This window comes from Crotalus tigris, unplaced genomic scaffold, assembly GCF_016545835.1.
Source record: "Crotalus tigris isolate CLP2741 ecotype Arizona unplaced genomic scaffold, ASM1654583v1 scf7180000024455.1231707, whole genome shotgun sequence".
Lineage (NCBI taxonomy): Eukaryota > Metazoa > Chordata > Lepidosauria > Squamata > Viperidae > Crotalus > Crotalus tigris.
This window is the reverse complement of record NW_024100624.1, coordinates 1,090,703-1,113,553: the sequence shown is the minus strand read 5'-3', so window position 1 is coordinate 1,113,553 and position 22,851 is coordinate 1,090,703. Positions and strand designations below refer to the sequence as shown.

At 36.8% G+C, this 22,851-nt stretch overlaps 1 protein-coding gene across 1 annotated transcript in view; it reads right to left on the bottom strand.

Moving 5' to 3' along the window:
• The window catches only part of LOC120303072 (CUB and sushi domain-containing protein 3-like), a gene marked incomplete at its 3' end in the record, with an annotated part of 446,767 nt that overhangs the window by 103,191 nt on the left and 320,725 nt on the right, over nt 1–22,851 (bottom strand). The window contains exon 11 of the mRNA XM_039332219.1: nt 5,920–6,023. Coding sequence (XP_039188153.1) covers nt 5,920–6,023 — 104 coding nt within the window. The remainder of the gene's footprint in view (nt 1–5,919; nt 6,024–22,851) is intronic.

The window sequence follows — 22,851 nt, the reverse complement described above, 5'->3', positions numbered from 1 at the left end:
TTGGATTTTAGTGGGGGTTTCTTTTTGGATTAGGTTTGTAATCTTATTTCTTTGGAATCCATTGGATGTTAGTACATTGGTGAGAGTGTGTAGTTCGGGTTTTAGGTGTTGTTCGTCAGCTAAGCGTTTTGTTCTGGAGATGAGTGTCTTGGCTACAGAGTTGATCTGTGCTGGGTGGTGGTGTGAGAGAGCGTGCAGATAGCGGTTTGTGTGTGTTTTCTTCTGGTAGATGGTGTGTCCTAGGGAGCCATTGGATTTCTTGTAGACTAAGACATCCAGGAAGGGAAGTTGGTTGTTAGCTTCTGTTTCCATGGTGAACTGTATTTTGGGGTGTAGGCTGTTGAGGTGTGTGAGGAAGTTGTCCAGTTTTTCTTTCCCATGTGGCCAGATTATGAAGGTGTCATCTACGTATCTGAGCCAGAGTTTGGGTTTGTGATCCGATTTTTCTAGAGCTTGGGTTTCAAAGTGTTCCATGTAGAGGGTTGCAATGACAGGTGAGAGGGGTGATCCCATGGGTGCTCCTTCTGTTTGTTTGTATTTTTGTCCATTGTAGATGAAGTATGTGTTGGATAGGCAGTGGTTGGTCAGATCTAAGATGTGTTTGGGGGGGTTATATTTGTTTTGGATGGCTGTCAAGGCTTCTTTGATAGGCACTTGGGTGAAGAGGGATATGACATCGAAGCTCACAAGTAGGTCGCTGGGCTGTAAGCTTTGTTTCTTTATGATCTCTATAAACTGGAATGAGGTTTTTACGTGTGAGGTGATGGATTCTGCATAGGGCTGTAGTTGTTTGGCAAGAAATTTGGATAGGTTTTGTAGAGGTGAGCCTATGGAGCTGACTATAGGTCTGAGTGGGGTTCCTTCTTTGTGTATCTTGGGGAGACCATAGAGTTTGGGGCATCTGGATGATTTCTCTCTGGGAATGATTCTTTGCTGGATTTCTTTGCTAATGGGGAGGCTTTTATTTTGGATCTGGTGGTTTTTTCCAGGTAGGTGGTGGGATTTGTATTTAGGGGTTTGTATGTGGAGTCTTGGAGTAGGTTGGTTAATTTGGTTTGGTAGTCAGATGTGTTCATAACCACCGTGGCGTTGCCCTTGTCTGCTGGTAGGATTATTATGCTGGTGTCTTCTTTCAGGTTACGTAGTGCTGTCTGTTCCTCTTTGGGTAAGTTGTTTTTGCGTGGCTTGCTGGTGCAGAGGATGTTGGTGATTTCGAGTCTGATTCTGTTAGTGTCGAAATCACCAACATCCTCTGCACCAGCAAGCCACCGAAAAACAACTTACCCAAAGAGGAACAGACAGCACTACGTAACCTGAAAGAAGCCACCAGTCTTGTCATCAAAACGCAGGTGGATTGGCTGGGACCCATGACGAGGTCAAGAAGCCGGGCACAAAGAATGCCACACTTATAAATAGCTTCTCCCATCGACTGGAGACTACCCTGATGATGCTGGCAGATGCCAGCGAAAGCTTGGGTTTTTTCTGGTTTTATTAAAACTTTTTATAGTTTTATAACTTCCTGGTGTTTGTATATTTTATTGTTTAATATGAGTCTACCCAGGAATCACTGTTTTGTTTTTAATATTCTTAATAATATATATATATTCATATATATATATATATATATATATATATATATATATATATATATATATATATATATGTGTGTGTGTGTATGTGTGTGTGTGTGTTTTCTGAGGGGTTTTCTCCCGCGTAAAATTGGAAGTGTCTTGGCGACGTTTCGACAAAGTCCCATTCGTCATCTTCAGGCTGGTGTTTTCAGCTTTGTGGAGCTTCGAGGAGCTAAGACCACACATTGCTCCTTGAAGCACGAAGCTGAAAACATCAGCCTGAAGATGACGAATGGGACTTCGTCAAAACGTCGCCAAGACACTTCCAATTTTACGCGGGAGAAAACCCGAACAACCAAAGACCTACACACACACACACACACACACACACATATATATGAATAAATCTTGCAAAACAGATTAAAAATTCAATTGGAACATGAAATAACTTTGAGACAGTTATGCTCAGCTTGACAGTAGTGCAAATTGAAAAAAAAATCAGCAAATTATCTCTAGCTTTTTGTCTACTATATCTTCTTTATTATAATATAGTGGTAACTTTACCATGAAGCTAAGAACACTCTGAATAATATTCTGATAAGAAAAAAATGACAGAACATTCATTTGCATTCATAACAAAAGAGTGTAATTTCATCAGTCTTGTTAAATGTATGTCTTGCTTTGAACTGGCTGCTACAAAACATTAGCATTTTAAACTAGACTAGACATGCAGAGAAAAATGATTCATATTATCTAAAAGAGATTGAAAAGTTAGAGAGCAGAGAAATCAGTAAATACTGCAAGGTCAAATAGTAGGAAATGATAAAACTAAAACTATATTTAGAGGAATTTAAAGACTATCATTATATGAAATCAGGTTGAAGTTCAATGTCATTTTTTTTTGCACTGTGCAGAAGCACCAAGGCACTTCCGGATTGAAAGGATTAGCTGATGACATCACCATTGCCTGAGGCACAGTCAGTTGGGGATGCCTTTTATGTCCTCAGCAGGAGCTGGACAGAGGATGGAAACTCAAGCCTGCCCCACAGCAGCACTCAAGGCTGGAATATGGGCTTGCTAACCTCCATCCCAGCACTCTAATTATGTGAGCCATGGTCCTTGTTCGATGTCACGATTTCTATTCAACTCACAGATCCTTAGACACATCTACATCGATGGATGATAACTTTAATGATGAATGATGCCTCTCTAATGCCAATTAGAATCTAAACTTCAAAAATGCCCATGAAAACTGCATGAAAAAAATATGATTTCTCTACAATCATATATAAATATTTCAATATCATAAGAAATAACAATAGACAGTAGGAAGAAATAAAATTTATTTGATTTTATCTTTTCCTATTACCAAATTGTTTAAGAATTTGACAGCAATAGGAAAGAAAAAAAAATTTTATACAATAAACAGGGGAATCATAACCGAAAATGTGTGAATTTATTCTGTAAGTCAAGATATGTAACTTCTCTCACCCTTCTATTATGCATGATATTTAGAAGAAACATGGTTAGACTACAATACAAGAAAAGCCTGAATATTGTCTCTGTATTTAAGATGTACTGATTTCTGTTATTATCTCAGAAGAGAAGAGTTTATGAAAACATTTGTTGGAACTCTAAGGGATTTAATATAAATATAAACCAGAAGACTAGATAACATAAATGTTGATCCATTCTAAGATCACTCATTGCTTTGAGAAAGTTTTAGTTGATGGTGAAGTTCAAAATCCTTTCCTCAAGAAATATTTTCAATATTCCCTCTTTTATCTCCCCATCAATAGGTCATGGCTCTTTTTCAATCTTTGGAGAGAAGAGATGAATTATTAAGCAGAAAAATATAACAACAATGTATAATAGCTAGATGAATTCACTGAATTTTGTTTTTCTTTTAATGACCCTGTAATCCTTTGCATCGCGGTGGTAGCTGAATGGACCTGAGCGGTTACTGGCTGGATGTCCTTCCTGAAGCCTATACAGAGTTCACAGCAAATATTTTCTCTTTGTGTCCAGAGAGAGAAATATCTACCATACCTAGGATCACACTCACAGTCTCCCGACCTCACAGGTCTCCGCCTCTAGCCACCACACTACTGACACAAGTCGTTGAATGAAGTGTGGAAAATAGAATAAGTCTTGGTTGCCTTTAAACATTTCAAATGGCTTATACTTAATTCTTGTTCATGCTTATACCTAATTCTTGTTCTTATTACATGCTATAGGAACATTCCAGAAAATCCATGAATTTTGACATATGTGACAGAAATGGGCAAGGTCTCAATATGACCTTTCATCTGTGTGAACTTTGTCTATTAAGAAACCACAGTATATAACATGGATTCTCAAAGCTAAGACTGGTTCTGCTTTCTGTGATTCCAGGTTTAGGCAAAAATGAGATATTATGGTGCTTCCTGCATGAAAGTGAGAGATAGGACTGAAATATTCTTATTCATTAATATATATGCAGTTAATTTCTATGAGATGAATATGGAAAGATTATATTTTTTCTTTGCATTTAACAAAAAGAAATTAAAACAAAGTAGACATGAGTTTGGAACACAGAACAGTGAACACCGGACATTATTATAGAAGAATAATGTGCATTTTTAAAGAGTGTGTGCACATATCTTTTGAAAACAAGATTCTTTAAAAAACTGAAATCAAATTATTATATTATTAAAATGTTAATTTAATTTAATTTCCAAATTTAGAGACTATGCAAGTTCTTGACAACTCTGAGCGGATTTACAAATAAAGCAGAAAAAAGCCATATTGAAATGGAAATGAAAGAAAAGAGCCCTAGCTGAACAGAAATGCAAAATTCAGCAGAAAAACAAAGATAATAAAAGGGCCCACTCCAGCCACCATATCCCTAGGCCTGGGAAAATAGCCAGATTTTTAACAGTTTCCTAAATGTCATAAATGAATCTCTGGTGGACTTCATTCCAAAAAACTGGTGCTGCACCAGAGAAGGCATGATTTCTGGATCCTGCAAGATGACACTGATTAATTGATGGGAGCTGGGGTATAATCACTCTTCTTATGATACTCTTCTTATAGCAAAGCCTAAGATTCTGGCTCCTATCCCACCAATTTATAACCCAAATATTTTATTTTATATTATTCTAAGGTTTTAAAATATCTATTTTTTACAAATCAACATTCAAGTCCATACACTATAATTTAATGGAAATAAGGTTGTAGCTCCAATAATATTATGCTGTCAGATTTTACCGTCCAAGCAGTAAGATCAGATAACAGCTTCAGAAAACAATATGTCATTCATTTTTACTATGTAAAATCCAGGATCAGTGTGCATCAGTTAAACTTTCCTATGAGAATCCCAAAGTTGCTTTTTCACAAGGCAACTGGATTTTCTTGTTTTCTCTTTGAAGACATTTTGTTTCTCATCCAAGAAGCTTCTTCAGCTAATGAGAAGCAAAACATCATCAACAAAAAAACAAACTCCAATTGCTTCGTGAAAAAGCATCTTTGGGACAACTATGACCTGGATGACTGTGAATCTTTGTAGACATTTCCTATGAGAGAGTACAATTTCCTACAGTGGTCAAAATGGGACAACTTGCCATGAAAAAAAAATGTCAAAGAAACAATGGCGGATAACAATACTGTTATCTAGCACTGAGTTATCCTGCTTTGAATTGTCTCATGGTGAGTTGCCCCACTGCAATTTGGTCATTTTCAGTTGTCCTGCATTGAGTTGGCTGTGGAGAGTCAGCCATGGCAAGTTGTCCTAGACTCTATATAACTAATTCAGGGTGTTCTGCAAGATAACATATATCTAACTTAAAGTGTATTACTCTCTTAAGTAATATGTCTGCCATTTTCTCTTGGAATATATGCTATAGTCGAATTTAGTAGGACAGAGAGATTGCTCTAACACTAATGATGTTACTTAGTTGGGTAATGAAATGTTTGCAACCAACCTCAGAGAAAACCAAAGACCCCAGAGATTATAATGTTATTTTATGTATTTTGTAAGCTTAAAATGGAGGAATAACATATGTGCATGCCTATATATTTTATATTTAAAATGCATTGCTTCTGTGCTCTCTGCTCTTATGAACATAATAACCCCAATGATGTTAGAGGATCCACAACCAACAGAAAGATAATGTGATCTCTTTATTTTACCTTTAACATGTTTTATTTTGCTATGCATTCTCATGTGAATATAAAATTATATTCATATTTAAAAACCAGGTGATTAGGAGAACCTAGAGAAAATAAACTGATCTTTTTTAGTCAGTAGTTCTTTGGTAAGATGTGAACAAACCATTATTTCATCAGGATAAAGATTATGGAGACTTACACTTGGAGCACCGTTCTAGGATCACCCACTTCACCTCCATCCCCAATTGTTAGTGTATCATAGCCAATTTCCAGGTCAAATTCTTCAAAATTAATTTGAATAACCTAGAATGAAAAACAAATCCAAATTTACTTAGAATACCTACAAGTTTCTTTTCTTTATCAAACAAATGATCAGACACACTTTATAATAGGGTTTATTATATAGCAATAGCACCTAGATTTATATACCGCTTCATAGTACTTTACGGTACTCTCTAAGTGGTTTACAGAATCAGTATATTACCCCCAACAATCTGAGTCCTCATTTTACTGATCTAGGAAGGATGGAAGGTCACATCCTCTTTGAGCCCTTCAGGATCGAACTACATACTGCATTGTAATCCTTGCACAACCAGCGCTTCTATATTATATAGAAGTTGGGTTCTTTTAAGATTCTTCTACTTTAGTTAGATAAATGAGTCATTCTTCTAAGAGAAAAATCATGAAAGAGATGGACTATATTTTACCCATCCTATCATGAAGTTTCTGGAAATATAATGTACATCTTTAGGCCAATATCAGGGTTTAAATGTAGAATTGTTACCATTTTAACAACATGAAATAAAAGAAAGTGCTAGTGGCAAGAATTATATTATGCATCAATAATCAAAGTTACAGAATTTCTGTTTTTTTACTATATCCCCATTTAACTGTATCTCCATTTATTCATGCAGGTTTACAGAATTTATACATACCAGTGAAAGATATTTATGCTCAAATAATAAAAAAGCAGATATAATTTGATTCAATGTATTATACAAAAGGAATATCATCTTTTAACTTCTGCAATTACTGTAATAAATATAACAATGTTATATTATTTTTAAAATGTTTCATATAATGGCTTTCATTTGAAGATTAAACTTTCTCTTATGTAACTAATGCATAAAAGAAATGAATCAATTTCTATTTATATCATACCTGAGGGAGTGTTAAGGTGATTCCACATTTTCAATAAACATTTGATAAATCTTGATGTGCTTTATCTATGATAGGTGTATTAGATTTTTATTAACTTTAAATTACAGCTGAAATAAATTTCCATCCTTGAACAGGCATACTATATTTGAACCCACACCATTCTTACTGTAGATCTACACCTCTATTTTCAGGAAGGTTATCTGAATATTAAGGATCTTCAAATAGTGCTGCCATGATAGCCATAGCCAAAAGATAATCAGACAGAAGCATGGCTGACACTTCAATTGTCAAACCACAATATCTTGGAGGATGCAATGACATTAGGACTGGAGAGATCATTAACTTTACTATTTGTCCCCATAAATGAATGCACGATTGGAAGAAAGTTCTGAAGGCTTGTTAATTTAGTGTAATAAATCAATAAACTAAATAGGCTTGAATCACAGAATGTTTTGCTTGAATATGGAGTTGAAGGTTAATTGATGAATAATAAGAGAAATGGTGTAAATAAAGCAAGCCTGGGAATAAATATCATGCTCAGCCAAGGGCTCAAAACTGAATATTATTTTACACGTGAAAAATGGTTATGCAATGTAGAAGTCCAAACATGTGGAACTGACAATATGCTATATGCACTCTGATAAAAGTGGCTGCTGGTCAAAACAATTAAAAACAAAACAAAACAACAATTAGCAGAAGGTGAACTGGAAAAGTTGACTACTCTTTCAGACTTCTAGTATGTTCTCCCTTGGGATAAGCCATGTATACTAATTTGTAAATGAAATATTCCTGATGGCACAGCACATTTCCTTCACCTTGTATCATTTTGGTTTCTTTTTCTCAATAATTGCACATTTTTTTAAAAAGTCCTAAGCTACAGTCATAATACTTTTTAATTTCTGTGCCTAGAAGCATTCTTAAAATATGGTTAAAATTAGTACTTTTATTTACAGCATGCTGGTTTCCTTTAAAATAATAATAATAACATAAGATAATATCCCTGACTTAATAATTGTCCATTAGAAAGACAAAAAGTCTGGATAATGGACATGGCAGTACCAGGAGACAGCAAGTAATTAGGATAGTAATAAAACAGTAATTCCAAGAGAAGGTACTGTCACTGTAAATTTCAACAGAGCAGCAAATTAATATTTTTAAATAGGTAATAAATACAATAGACACTTCTTTGGGAATTTCTTTCTTTTTCTCTATTAAAATCCTGGAATAAAGAATGTGATCTAAGCCTTTTCTTTCTGGAGTTTAATTGAGGTCAGTTGAAATCATATCAGTGTCAGTTTAAATTAGAACTGAATGAAGATATTGAGATAGTAGGCAACTTTTGCCTTTTCAGATCAACCATCAACAGTAAAGGAATATGTTGCAGATTAGCACTTAGTAGAGCAACCATGAAGGTCTTGGAAATCGTATTCAAATGTCGTGATATGTCTATATCTACAAAGTTCAGAATCATGAAAGCCACATTGTTCATAGACAAGCAAAAGTTGAAGTTTGAAGAAGCAAGATAGGAAGAATATTGACATTCCTGAACTTTTGCATTAGGAAAGACTCTAGAGAATATCATACACAACCAAGAATGCAAATAAACAAATCACTGAATAAATTGCCACAGAATTCTTACTTCACGTACAAATCATCAAGCTCAAATTATTCTACTTTGGGCACTATATGCAAATATATCACTTCCTAGAAAAGGTTTTAATGTAAGATTAAAAAGAAGGAGAGGAAAAGGACGACCGGCAGCAAGGTGGATAGACAGTTACAATAGGGGCACTATAGGAAAACCTGAAAGACCAGATTAGGGACAGGTCATTGTGGATAAATCTACTATATGATGGCATTAACAGAGTAATAGAATCAAGATCACGTGAAATGTTAACACCACTTTATAATGCCTCGATAAGACTGCACTTGAAATATTGCATCTGGTTTTGGTCGCCACAATATAAAAAAGATGTTGAGGCTCTAGAAAGAGTGCAGAGAAGAGCAACAAAGATGATTAAGGTACTGGAGGCTAAAACATATGAAAAATGGTTTCAGGAATTGGGTATGTCTAGTTTAATGAAAAAAACAACTGGGGTGACATGATAGCAGTGTTCCAGTATCTATGGGGCTGCCACAAAGAAGAGGGGATCGAACTATTTTCCAAAGCACATAAAGACAGATTAAGAAGCAATGAATGGAAACTAATCAAGGAGAGAACCAACCTAGAACTAAGGAAAAATTTCCTGACAATTAGAACAATTAATCAGTGGAACAGCTTGCTTTCAAAAGTTGTGGGTGCTCCATCAGTGGAGATTGTTAAGAAGAGATTGGTCAGGCATTTGCCTGAAATGGTATAGGGCAGGGGTAGTCAACCTTGGTACTTTTAAGACTCGTGGACTTCAACTCCCAGAATTCCTGAGCTGAATTCTGGGAGTTGAAGTCCACGAGTCATAAAAGAGCCAAGGTTGACTACCCCTGGTATAGGGTTTCTTGCCTGAGCTGGGGATTGGATTAAGAGACCTCCAAGGTCCTTTCCAACTCTATTATTCTGCACATAATGATAATAGCAGAATACTTAGACTTATAGCAGTACTTAGACTTATATAGTGCTTTACAGCCCTTTTTAAGTGGTTTACAGAGCCAGCATATGGCCCCCAACAATCTGGGTCTTCATTTTACCGACCTCTGAAGAATGGAAGGCTGAGTCAACCTTGAGCCATTCAGAATCAAACTCCTAGAGCAGTGATGGTGAACCTTTTAGAGACCGAGTGCCCAAATTGAAACCCAAAACCCACTTATGTATCATCGGGTGCTGGGTAGGTGTGGCCCATTGGGTAGGCGTGGTCCATTGGGTGGGTGTGGCTGCAGTGGTAATGGCAGACTGGGTGGGACTAAAAAGTTCAATCAATCAATTCCAACTTTGCAAGATCTTTTTTTTCCCGCGAGAAGTTGAAATCAACTGATTGAACCTTTTTTTTTTCCATACGGCGGCAGAGGCCTAAAGCGAAAAGGTTTTATAAAACCCAACTAAAGGCCTAGGACTGGCGCACAGCGCGCATGCCACAGAGAGGGCTCTGAGTGCCACCTCTGGCACCTTTGTCACCACTGTCCTAGAGTGAGCAATGAGTTAGCCTGCAGTACTGCATTCTAACCACTGCACCACCATGGCTAATAATCACCCCCCCATATTCATTAAGCACAAATAAAGAGTTCTGTTACTGTTTTTTATAAAATAATGCTTCAAGGATATATCACAGGACATTCAAGTAACTCCCAGAGAGTAAGCATTTGCTTTTAAAACTTTCAGGGTTTTTTCCCCCAGAAGTAAGTGTTTCCCCTAATTTATTTAGAAAAAGAAAGAATGCCACAAATACCTATTGACGGAAGACTATAGGAGTTTCATGCAATATCCCAAAATATTTTCATTCATTTCATTCAATCACATACCAAATCTCTGTATCATAAACTTCCGGTGCTAATTTAAAAAAATGATAAATGATGAAACTATCTTTTCATACTAGTGTGTCGATATCCAGTATAAATGTGTGATAGGGATAATAGTCTGATTTTATGATGCACATTTTGAGATTTCCTCCTCCACCACCACTACTACCCCCATCTCCCATCTCCAAAGGCACATCTCCAAATTCTAACGTGCCTGCTGCTCAATTGTATGTTATTTTTATTAAGAATTTAATTGAAATATTACAGTCTAATACAAACTAAAATTAAAGAAAAAAGAATAGAGTAAAAAGTGAGAAAGAAAGAAAGAAAGAAAGAAAGAAAGAAAGAGAGGGAGGGAGGGAGGGAGGGAGGGAGGGAGTGGGAGGGAGGGAGGGAGGGAGGGAGGGAGGGAGGGAGGAAGGAAGGAAGGAAGGAAGGAAGGAAGGAAGGAAGGAAAGAAGGAAGGAAGGAAGGAAGATGTTTTCTTTCATTCATTCTTTTTTTAAAAAAATCAAGATTATAGCCTGGGTCAGAAACAAAGTATGATCAATAGATGGAATATGAGTATGCTATCCTTCCGGCTATGAAACTAGATCAAGTTTCTGATAAAACAATTTGAGGCTCATAGAGATAATAACTGACTCCCAGACTGATAAAGATTTAAGACACCATCTTGTAAACAACCAACTCCAGACATTTCCGTTATCCATGAAAAGACCTGTCAGTTTGCCAATTCAAAGAGTAGCAGTTAAAAGAAAATACAGTAATTTCTACCCTAATATACTTTGAGAGATACTGGTTTTAGATGGAAAATAGTTGCCAGAGCTTAATCCTTTCTTCTAAATAAATCTTGCTTTGTGAGAAAATATTGCTGCTTTAGGTACTGGCCAAAATAACCTGAAATCTATGTGCCTCCAGTCAAAATCCTCACAAAAGTTTTTTTACCTGTGATAAGAACCTAGTTCTAGATTCATACTCTAATTCAATTTATTGCAGTCATAGACCAGTACTTATAAAAAATAAAATAAAAATTAAGACAGAGTTAAAATGCTTTTGTAAAACAGCCTAACTAACATCTATAAATGAGATCAAGGATACAACCTATATTATTTATAATGTAAACCCTAAAATTATATTAAATATGAAATATCTAAAATTGCAACCAAGTAACAATATCTAAAATTACTTATGTAGCAAAGTAATGATATTTAAAAATTTCAATGAATTACAGTTACAAAGAATGCAATGCAGGATATTGCCCTTCAGAGTTTGACAGATCTTGCGCTGCTGCACAATTCCATTGTATGATGTTGAACTAATGGTGCACAGAAAATTGTTTATTATTAGATTTTTCCCACCTTTATTGCTTCCATAAATAACTCAACATGGCAAGGATACCTAATACTCCTTTCTGTTCCTATCTTCCCAAAAACAGGCTTGTGAGGTGAGTTGGGATGAGAGAGAATGACTAGACCAAAATCACACAGCCAGTTTTCATACCTAAGGTAGGACTAGAACTCATGGCTCCCAGTTTAGACTAATATGTTAACCCCACAACCAAATTGGCTTTCAATTAGGTAAATAATCACTCAGATAAGCTTGTTATTGGGCTAGAAAGTTGTAAGTTTAAGAACTGACATTTATCAGACTAAGAAGTTGAACTTGAGAGGCAAAGCTAAATTGAGAAAGTAATATGTTATCTTCCTGGCTTTATTGCAGCAAGCTGTGTATTTCCAATTATCTAAGCTACTAAGATTCTAGTTTTCTGAAGTGGACAGGACAGAATAGTCAATATTCCAATCAATTTGAAAGTGGCTATAGCTCAGTTCAAAGTCTTGTGTAACATGAAAGTTATTCTGATTATTTTATGCTGAATTTGCTTAGAAGCAATTAAGATGCAGTCTCAATAATCAAATATGTACTCTCTTAACATTTATGTAATTTCATAAAACAGGCCAAGTAATAAATATCACAAAACAACATTTCTTCTTATTAAATAAGCACGTTTACATATAATATAGTTTCCAACAAACTCAAAGAAATCCATTGTCTTTGCTGTACAAAAGTGGAAAATATCAATGACTTCTTATTTAGACTTTCATGGAATAACTTGATTTAATCATACATTCTCTTAAATGCCTTGCATATATTAACCTTTATACTGTGAACAAAATTAAAATATAATTATTAACCTGGGGGTGGATGAGCAGTGCACAGTTTTTATTTTATTTATTTATTTGCAGGGCTTATAAACTGCTGTAAACTATCAGCTCTGAACATCTTCAAGCCTATCAGGTTACATTTTTCATAGAATTTGTATAATGACACCATAATGTTATCAGAGTTTTCCAACCTTTGCGGACCAGCTGGGGGAGGGGGGGAAGAGGGGATTATTCCAAATGAGTGGCAGGCAAATATGTGTGTGCAGCTCCATTTGCACATGCAATGGGCATGTGTGCCCACTGCTCGCACAAATTGAGCATGTGCGCCCACACTTGCCTGCTACTCATGTAAGTGGTTTATGTACATGCTCACTTCCATGGCCTGGTTCTGAAGGGCTCGGGGCCCTTATGTATGTGATGTTCATATGGATTCCACAGATGACCTCTGTGTTGCTAAGTATAAGAAAACTGTTTCTATCCATATACAAACCAGCATAGAGATTTAAACGGCTTGGGCAGAGGTGTTTTTTTTTTAATTCATCAAACAAGAATTACAAATTCAAATAAAGAAAATAAGAAAATCAAAATGTGACAGGGACAATAGGCAGTGCTTATTAGAGCAGTTTACATTACATTTCAAGCAGCTGTTCACATGCATTCAGATGAAAGATAAGAGAATATTATGTGAAAATCTTGAGCCAATATGACAACTATTACTAAATAAAAGTTAATTTTATACCAGCTCAGTCATTTTGTTTCAGCAATATTTATAGATATGAATACTAACAGGCAAAGGAACTAATGCATGAACCACTGCATTTTGTTTTGTTGTGTTGGGTTTGGAAGGGATACTTGTTTTTATCAATTGCTGGGCAATGTAGATTTTCAATATTTACAGAAATTAGAGAAATGTGATGAATTCCATTTAAACAATGATCTTTGCTCTGCACAGTGGGAGAGCAAAATTTTAGAATTAAAATTGCATTGTAAATTTGAGAGATCAAGGGTGCATTTATATGCATCCGATAAAAAGAGTTAGATGCAAACATCTGTGTATTCTGAAAGCTACATTCTGTGTATTCTGAAAGCTAAAGCTTGCCTTCAGAAATTGTGGGCGCTTCTTCAAGGTTGTTAAGAAGAGACTGGACAGCCACTTATCTGAAAAGATATAGGGTCTCTTGCTTGAGCAGGGGGTTGGACTACCAGACCTACAACGTCTCTTTCAGGTCTATTCTATTCTAACCTATTCCTATTTGCACCTGACATACTGTTTTTCCAGTCATGAGCTCATCCAGTTAGAGATGAATGTTCTCTGCTTTATTGAAACCTTAATATGATGAAACAACAATATATTTTGATGCCATCATTGCATATAAATTGACATAAAACCTGGACCAAAATAGGTATAAGTAGACAGAAAGAAATGGTGACAGGAAGATACTGGTAAAACTATGGGAATCCAGACACCCAACTAGATTTTCTGTCATTAGCTTAGCAAACAGCGTAGGAGAGGGAAGCAATTTGAAATGAAAATGACTACTCTTGTCAAATTAGAACAATCCCAGCATTAGTGTAGAGCAACATGCTTTAACATTAAAAGGAATTGTAAGTGCAAAACTGTGGAATTTCATGGAAACAGGTCAGCAGGAAGAGGAGACCAGCTTAAAGCGAGATGTGGAGGCAGACTGAGGAATCCCAGTGTTATTCCAGAGCAAGAATAACAAGACGCCTGACAATCAGAAGTGAAAGGAGACATCATCTAATTGACAATGTTTAGAGAGAGCTTCCAAGCAGCAAACAACAGCTAGTTATGACATTGCTTTTAGATGCAGTCCCTGTATTTAGGCTTTTGAAATGGGAAAATTTATTACCAATGCAGTTTTTCTATATTAAAAAGACAACAATGGCAAAGTAAGTCATAGATCCACAAGCAAGTTGAATGCATTGCATCAATGTACCTTATTCAACTCATTGTATTTGTAAAGTCCAGGTAAAATCAGGTGAGGAACAACTACTCTAGCATAAGCTTATTATTTTGGGGTTTTTGTTTTTTTCAATGAACTTTCAATTGATTTTTGTATTTATCATTTTTTGCAGATTGCTTATTCTACAATATATATTTACTTAATCCTATTTTTATTGTTCCATTAACTCTTTTTAATAGATATTTTATTGGTTAAAATAAAACTTTGGACCCATCTAGGATCCCCCAAGCAGGAAGAAACAAGCCATGGGCAGTGGAGGTCCGCTCTCACCTGGCCATGCGCTGCAGGCGCAAAAACCAGACATCATTGTTCCATTAATTCTTATTGGACAAGGAAAATAATAATAATAATAACAATACAAAGTAATAGAAAATAAATAAGCTAAAGTGCTCTGGGGCTTTAGAATTCAAACAGACAAGCACCTACCACATGACACCCCAGACAGAACAGCTATGGAAAAGAAAGACAAAAAATCTGGAGAATGGGTGTCATAGCGTCTGGAGACAGCAGATTAGAAGAGAAAGAGCTGAAGAAAATCACAAAGTACAAAAACCTGGAAATAGAAGTAGGATTAATGTGGCAAATGAAAGAAAACCAAAGGTAGCTCCTTGGGTACAATTCCAAAACATCTGGAGCACCACTTGAACATCATCAGCATGGATAAATTCATCATAAGTCAGTTGCAAAAGGCAGCTTTACTTGGAACAGCTTATATCCTGTGACAATAAATTTAACACCGTTAAACAACAACATCTGCCTATCCCAGGTCCTTAAAAAGAACTCCAGAGGTGGATAAAAATGTCAAAACCAATCTAAATATGGGGCTGACTGTGTGATCAATGTTATAATTAACCATTCATGGGGCTGAAGCTATATCCTTCACTTCCAATATGCGTCCTCTTAAATTTTCCCTTTCCATTTTACAGTTTCTTTTTATATAAAAACCTAGACGAAAAACAATTGCAGCTACTTCTTATTTTCTTCCAAATATTTAAGCCATATGAGAAGCTTTGGAACAATCCAGATTTGACAGGATTTGACTGATTTACTTCATCTTTACTCCATTTCATCTCTAATATCCTCAGAAGGTTTCATATTCAGGAGTGATTTGTAACTCATGATTGTGCCTGGTGTAGATATGCATGTCAAAGAAAAGCATACAGTTGAAAATATAAACTTCATCTATTAGAATGAATTTTGAAATGTTAAATATGACTTTTTTCCACCTGGAAGTCATCAAACAGTAATTATCCATGTGAGAAGTTACCCTCTTATTGCTACGCAGCTGAAGCAATGTTCAAGCTATGCAGTGTAGATTTACTTAACTTAGATTTTATGGATCTAAAATACAATCATAATTACAAGTATTTCACACTGTGAAAATTAAGGACTTCCTAATACTTAACAGTACTATATCTGATTTTGGCTATAGTTTATAGCAAATCAAGAGAAGAAGAAAAAACAATGGATTGTTTTGGCAGAAAAAAAATCTGTACACTTCACTCATTTTTTTCAGACCATTACTTGCTTATGATCTAGAAGTCTGAAAAGTGATTAATGTGTCAAGTGATACATTTAGGGAAAAGACCCATTTAAAAAGGATTTTTTAAATTGTTTGTGTTTTTAACAGTGCAAAGCTGCAGGCTTTATGCATCATACTTGTAGATGCTGTAATGTCTCTACACCTTCAAATATCAGAATTGTGCAGGGAATTATTTTCTCTGTTACGTTCTATGGGAATGACAGCTGGATTTCAAAGAAGCAGGACAGAAAGAGCACTAACACTTTGAACTTTGGTGTTGGGAAGCTTTCCAACTCAGTCAATATCATGGGTAGCTAAGAAAACAAAACAAAAAAATAAATTATCAAACAAATGCAGAATTCTCTTTTGAGGCACAAATGGCCAGGCTTGTATTATCAAATTATGTGAAAAACCTAGCTTTCCTAAGAGTAAAAGTTAGAAGGAAATAGAAAAAGAGGATGACCAACAAGGTATATGAACTTCATTACAGTGATGATGAGTGCTTTCAGAAGTTCTGAAGGACCAGGCTAGGGACAGACTGTCTGGAAGAAAAATCTATGAGGATGGTACTGATTTAATAATGCAGAATCAATAAAAACATGCAATGTACTTAAAAATTATTTCTCAAACTGATGCACAGATAAACCAAAGCATGCTGACTACAAATAGCACTTAATGATAGAAATAGGATTGTTAATGCAGAAGCTAGGATTTCAGCACCAAACACATTCAATTACAGATGAGTCAAATGCGCGCGCGCGTGTGTGTGTGTGTGTGTGTGTGTGTGTGTGTGTGTGTGTGAAGGCACTAATGAACACCTAGTAAGAACTGAGAACAAAGAGGGTCTTCCTATAGTAATTGCCTGTCAGTTGGGGAAGAATCATCTGCCATTGAATAATAATAAGAGAAGAGGCTTTTGAATGAAAAAGAACAGTCAAATATATAAATGGACATGAGGATAGTTGGCGTATAGTATGCAGATAAAATCAGCTCATTCCTTAATTTCAGAGAAAGAGAGAGAGAGAGAGAGAGAAAGAGAGAAAAGAAGAAGAAGAAGAAGAAGAAGAAGAATAAGAAGAAGAAGAAGAAGAAGAAGAAGAAGAAGAAAGAAAGAAAGAAAGAAAGAAATTCTGCCTATTCTTCCTTTATGTGAAAATCTTTTAAAATTCAGGGCTGTCTTCCCTTCACATAAATATGTCATTTATATGAACAAAAAAAGGTTGAAAATTCACTTGCATCACTAATTATTGCTAACACTGGCAAAATCATCCTCTACTGCTTGGAACAGTTCAACAATTCCAGCCCTGCAAGCAACAGATTTGCAGACTGCAAAATAATGAAATAAATTTCGATCTGTGCTGAAGATGGTTTATATTTCACTGATGTTTGGAACATGTCGAAGGGTCAGTATAGCTGATTCAGCTGTTCTTGGCTTAAGGACTGAACTTCAGAAAATACCTCAGACAAAGGACTATTTTCAGTGGGATTTTAACCCTCAAAATGCTAATTTCTCAGATAAGGATCCTGAGGGTCTCCCCCTCCCTCAAGGGAGATTTGTGGAACAGCAAGAAACTTGTATATTTGAATAGTAGTGCATCCTTTGGAACAGCCTTCAGCTGGAAATCCAGAAGGCATCTTTGCTCTTGATCTTGAGGAAACTCAGTAGAACAGGGCAATTTTAGGAGGGCCTTTATTTACAATCTAGTCATTGGGACACTGAACATAACATAAGAAATACTGGTTAGATCAGTGGTTCTCAACCAGTGGTTTGAGAATGGGGTCGAATGACCATTTCACGGGGGTCGCCAAACAACGCAGTCTGCAATTTTTTTCCCCTTTTCCTTAGCTGTGCTACTCCCTTTTATTCTATTGGCTTTTGAAAGCCAATAGAATAGACTCTCTTGAATAGAGTCTAATTCTATTGGCTTTCAAAAGCCAATAGGAATTGTCCACACTGTCTCTGCCCTGCTGAGCCCGCCAAAAGTCCCATTCTGCAAACGGTGCTGTACCAGTTGAGTAGTCCTTGACTTACGACCAGTTGAGTAGTCCTCGACTTACGACCGGTTGGGGGTCGCGGCATTAAAAAGGTTGAGAACCACTGGGTTAGATGGAGTGATGGCTTCAATGTTTTATTATGATTGTATAATTGAGTGATTGATTGTAATTTAATATTTTTTGCTGCTTGATATAAACTACTCAGGGCCATTTGGGATAAGTAAGTAAATAAAAAAGAAAATAATCAAGGGTTTGCAGTGTGGCAATGTACAACGAAGGAAGGAAGGAAGGAAGGAAGGAAGGAAGGAAGGAAGGAAGGAAGGAAGGAAGGAAGGAAGGAAGGAAGGAAGGAAATTCCTCTTAAGATGATTTTGCTCTCATTTCCTTTCCTAAAACTCAAGGTCCCCTTTTTAATGAATAGATTTTGCTTTTAATTTTTAGCAAGCACTCCATGGGGTACTAAAAATAATATGAAAACATTTTTTTCAGATGTTTTGTTAATTACTAAAGATAAATGGGGGCTAAATGGATTCAGAAATGCTCTTTAGTGACCACTTAACTGAACAATTCACAGTATTTGAAGAGATCAAAGAAAGATTGAAGAAGCTCCTTGAATTTCCTTGGACTCACCACTAGTGTCTCAAAAGCAAAAATCCAGCCTTTTCTTACAACCAAATTTAAGTCTTATTTTATTTTCTTCAGAGCTGGTACTTCAAAATATTTTGAAAACCCAGAAAGCTTCACCATTACATTCTACTCCTTCTGTAACATTTGGAACTTTATGACCAAGAAAATTGCATTGAAGATGCTGGCAAGATTGCAGGAGATGTCTCTGATGTTGAATTTCTGTATATAAGGATAGACACTTTTTTTTTACACTTTAGAGGAGACATTCCGACATATTCTATTGTTTCTGGAAAGCAATCTCAGAGATAAATAATTGTTTCTGGAGACAGTTTGATGGGCATTGTTATCTGCAAATGGAATTCTAGCTGTGGTCTGTGTAAGCCTTAATAGTGTTTTATTCCATTAATATCATGCAGGGCTTGTTCCTAAATTACAATGTTAAATAGGAACAAAATCATAGCTGCCAAAGAATAATAAAGGAAGGAACCATTTTACAAGGCTTAAAAAATAGCCATTTTTCCAGTTACAAAGTGGTTAACCAATATTTCATTTTTGCCTTTCAGACATAACCAATTGTTACGTACATATCCTCTAAATGTTTTTTCTTACATCTACAGCTGTTAATATCTCCTTTAGCTTCCTTGCTGTGAGGATGTACAAACAGAGCAATGTAACATTTGTATTTTTGTTGTCATTGATGCACTCCCCTAGAGCTCTGAGCTGAAAGGAGGCTTCTCCGTAGCGCAGTAACCGTAACATACTTGCCTAAAAAGTAAATCAATTGCACTAAACAAATATAAAATCAAACTCCAAATTTGGTCTTTAAAAAGATGTTGGAACAAGACAGAATGAATGTAGTAGGTAGAACTAATTAGGCTGTGGCATTGCTTGGATTTCTCATAAAAGCTGAATGAATAAAATTTCAACCTCACTAAAAACAGTGTGAAGGCAACCCTTAGTCTCACATTCATCAAAAAAACACTTTTAGATGCATCAAATAATCATTTCTGTACTCAATTTAGGAGGTCCAAAGGGCAAAAGAGTTCTGAGGCCTATAACCAGCTTGGAGGATGGTGAAACATATTCTTTAATACCTCCTCTTTACTTCATAACCACCAACCTACTCTGATGCATATATCCATATTGCCTTTCATCCTTTTACATATGTTTGATATATTCAAGTCTTCTTCCCTCTCCCATGCTCTTTTTCTATACCACTATTCTGTCTTCATTTCCGTTCAGGCATGGGGCCATTAGACAGCAATAACAGCCTATCTCAGCTCCTTGGGAAGAACTTGACAGGTGGACAAAAATGCCAAATTCAGTCTAAACATTTGGTTGGTTGTGTGACAAATCAATAATTATAAGACATGGCAAAGCAAAGTATTACATGGCAAGTACATAGAAAAAAACAAAAAGCTACAACCAGCAGACAAAGCAGAACACAGGACCTGGCAATTGCTAAGACTAGGAAAGGCAGGAGAAGAAGAAATAGATGGAAACTAACCAAGGAGAACACCAACATAGAAGTAAGGAGAAATTTCCTATCAGTGAGAATAATTAATCAACGGAACAATTTATCTCCAGAAGTTGTGGGTGCTCCAACACTGGAGTTTTTAAAAGAAGAAATTGAGCAATCATTTGTCTAGACCAGGGGTAGGCAACCTTGGATCTTTTATTACTTGTGGACTTCAACTCTCAGAATTCCTGAGCCAGCCAATTCTGGGAGTTGAAGTTCACGAGTCATAAAAGAGCCAATGCTGCCTACCCCTGGTCTAGACTCTAGAGTTTTATGCTTGAACAGGGAGTTGGACTAGACCTTCAATGTCCTTTCCAACTCTATTATTCTGGCTGCATATGACCAAACCTAAGACAAATTCATACAAAGCCAAACAGGAAGCACTTTAGATGATTTCCTAGAAGGGTTTTGTCTTCTACCAGTAACAATATTAAAGTGAAGATTGAAACGGATTCTTCTGCGTTTTCTCAAATATGGTTTCAGTTTCATGTTGGTTAAATGATTTTCTCTAAGCAATGTTGATCATGGCCAGACTACTCATGAAACATAAAATTTTGCATCGGATTACTGGCCCAGAAAGGCAGAGAATGAAAGCCAAACCATAACTTTCTTTCCTTCTAACTTTATATAGAAACAAACTGCTTGCCAATTTCCTGTACTGACATTGCCAAAACACTAAAATGGGTGTACTCTTCTCTGGAAAATCCATCTCCCAATGACACCCTCTGAGGTCATCAAAGATTGAGGCCTTAGAGGTAGGAACATTTTTCCAGAGCATTGAGCTTATGTGTCATCTTCAGACAAAAATTGCAAAAAGCCACATTTTCCTCAGGAACTTCCTCTGAGGAGTTTTTAATATCAGCACATCATGGACAGCAGCCATTTGAGAGCACCATTTCTTTCACAATGCCAAATGCCCTCAGAAAAAGGCACTAGGTTTGTCATGGATTCCACATAGCCCCATTTCCTTTCTGCTTGAGTAGGAAAGTAGCTGGCATTGCTCTCATAATGCTTTATTCTGGAGAGATCTTTATCCAAATGTTCTAAATCCATAGCCTTAATTATTCTATATTGCTGTTCACTGAGTTATTCATAGTGCAATGTCTAACTGCCATTTGTCATTTATTTAAAAATGCAATATATTGAGAATGTTATCCTTTTAAACAAAGGGAAGGAATGTAATGTTTTAGTTGATTATTCTTTGCTTTGACAACATTTAAAAGACTGATATAAAATAAAGAAGAGAGAAAGAACAGATGAATTTATAATTGGGATTACCATAGCCCATTATATTCCTATAAAGGACTTCCAAAATTTAAATAAAATAGATTTTTCTTCCTATAACACAGGGGTGTCAAACTCAATTTCATTGAGGGCCGCATTAGCCCTCAATGGGTATAGCCAGGGTGGGCGTGGATGGAGTGGGTGTGGCCTACTGGGTGGGTATGGCCAGCTCTACATCGTTCGCGTTAAGGGTGCCTGTGGGGGCCTGGGCAGGAGTGGGACAGATCTGAGGGTCTTGGGCAGAACGGGGTGAGACTGGGGCAAGCACCAAGGCATGGTCCATTTCTTCATTCCTCACAAAGGATGATACCGCCCCAGCATGCACCCAAGGGTAGGGCCAACACAGCAGGGGCTGGTTCCTCACTGTTTCTAGATGGCCATGTGGAGCTAAGACTGAATGCATTTCAACATAGATGGCCACCACAAAATTGTACATTGGCTCCCAGCTGGCCTGGGCCAGGGTCAAGGCAGCAGGGGCCGTTCCCTCACTGTTTCCAGGATGGCTTCGCGGGCCACATGAAACCACTTCACGGGCCGCATTCGGCCCCCGGGCTTTGTGTTTGACATGTCTGCTATAACATGAAGATCTACAAAGTATTGGTGAATGAAGAGAATAGGAGAAAGTCAAGGAATTATCCCTCTATAGCAACGGTTCCCAACAGTTATGACTTGGCAGCCTGGCAGGGGGAGAGGGGAACTGGCCTGTGCAAGTGGTGGGGCAGGGTGCATGCATGTGCACCCCAGCCCACCACTCACACAAGTTGAGCTCCATGTGTGTGTGTGTGTGTGTGTGTGCGCGCACACACACACACGCACACACGCCAGCCAGTCACTTGGCAGCCCTGTTCCAAACAGGCCACAGCCCAGTAGTGGCCCATGGCCTGGGGGTTGGGGACTTCCACTCTACAGAATGGGCATAAGAATGAAGAGGTGGATAGTGAGAAGACAATAAAGATTGAAGGCAACTGGACTAGGAAGCCAAATAGTACAGAAAACTCATAGACAGAAACTGCCTAGTGCATGGAAAATTAAAAGGGAAAGAAGGCCTACATTTCAAAGACTCTTATCAGTTGATCAGATAGACAGGGGATTGGAGCAGGAATTGTTTTCCCAAATGGCATTTGGTCATTTTTTCTAAATAAATTATGTATGACATTTCTGACCACTTTTCTGAGTTTTACATAAAAATGACAACTGGTGATGACCATCCAGGCAGCCATCTTGTAATGTTCAGTGGAGTTGATTATGTCACACTGCTTAACTTGCATTAATACCTTCTGCCTTTGGTGGCTTGCACTTAAGCTAACATGTACTGTGAAATTCTCTTTATGAGAGAAATGGGAGATTCAGTTTGAAGATGGTGTTCTGGAATATGGTCTCATCGGTCAGGTTATCCTGAGAAAAGACATAGGTGTTTTTATGACTCATA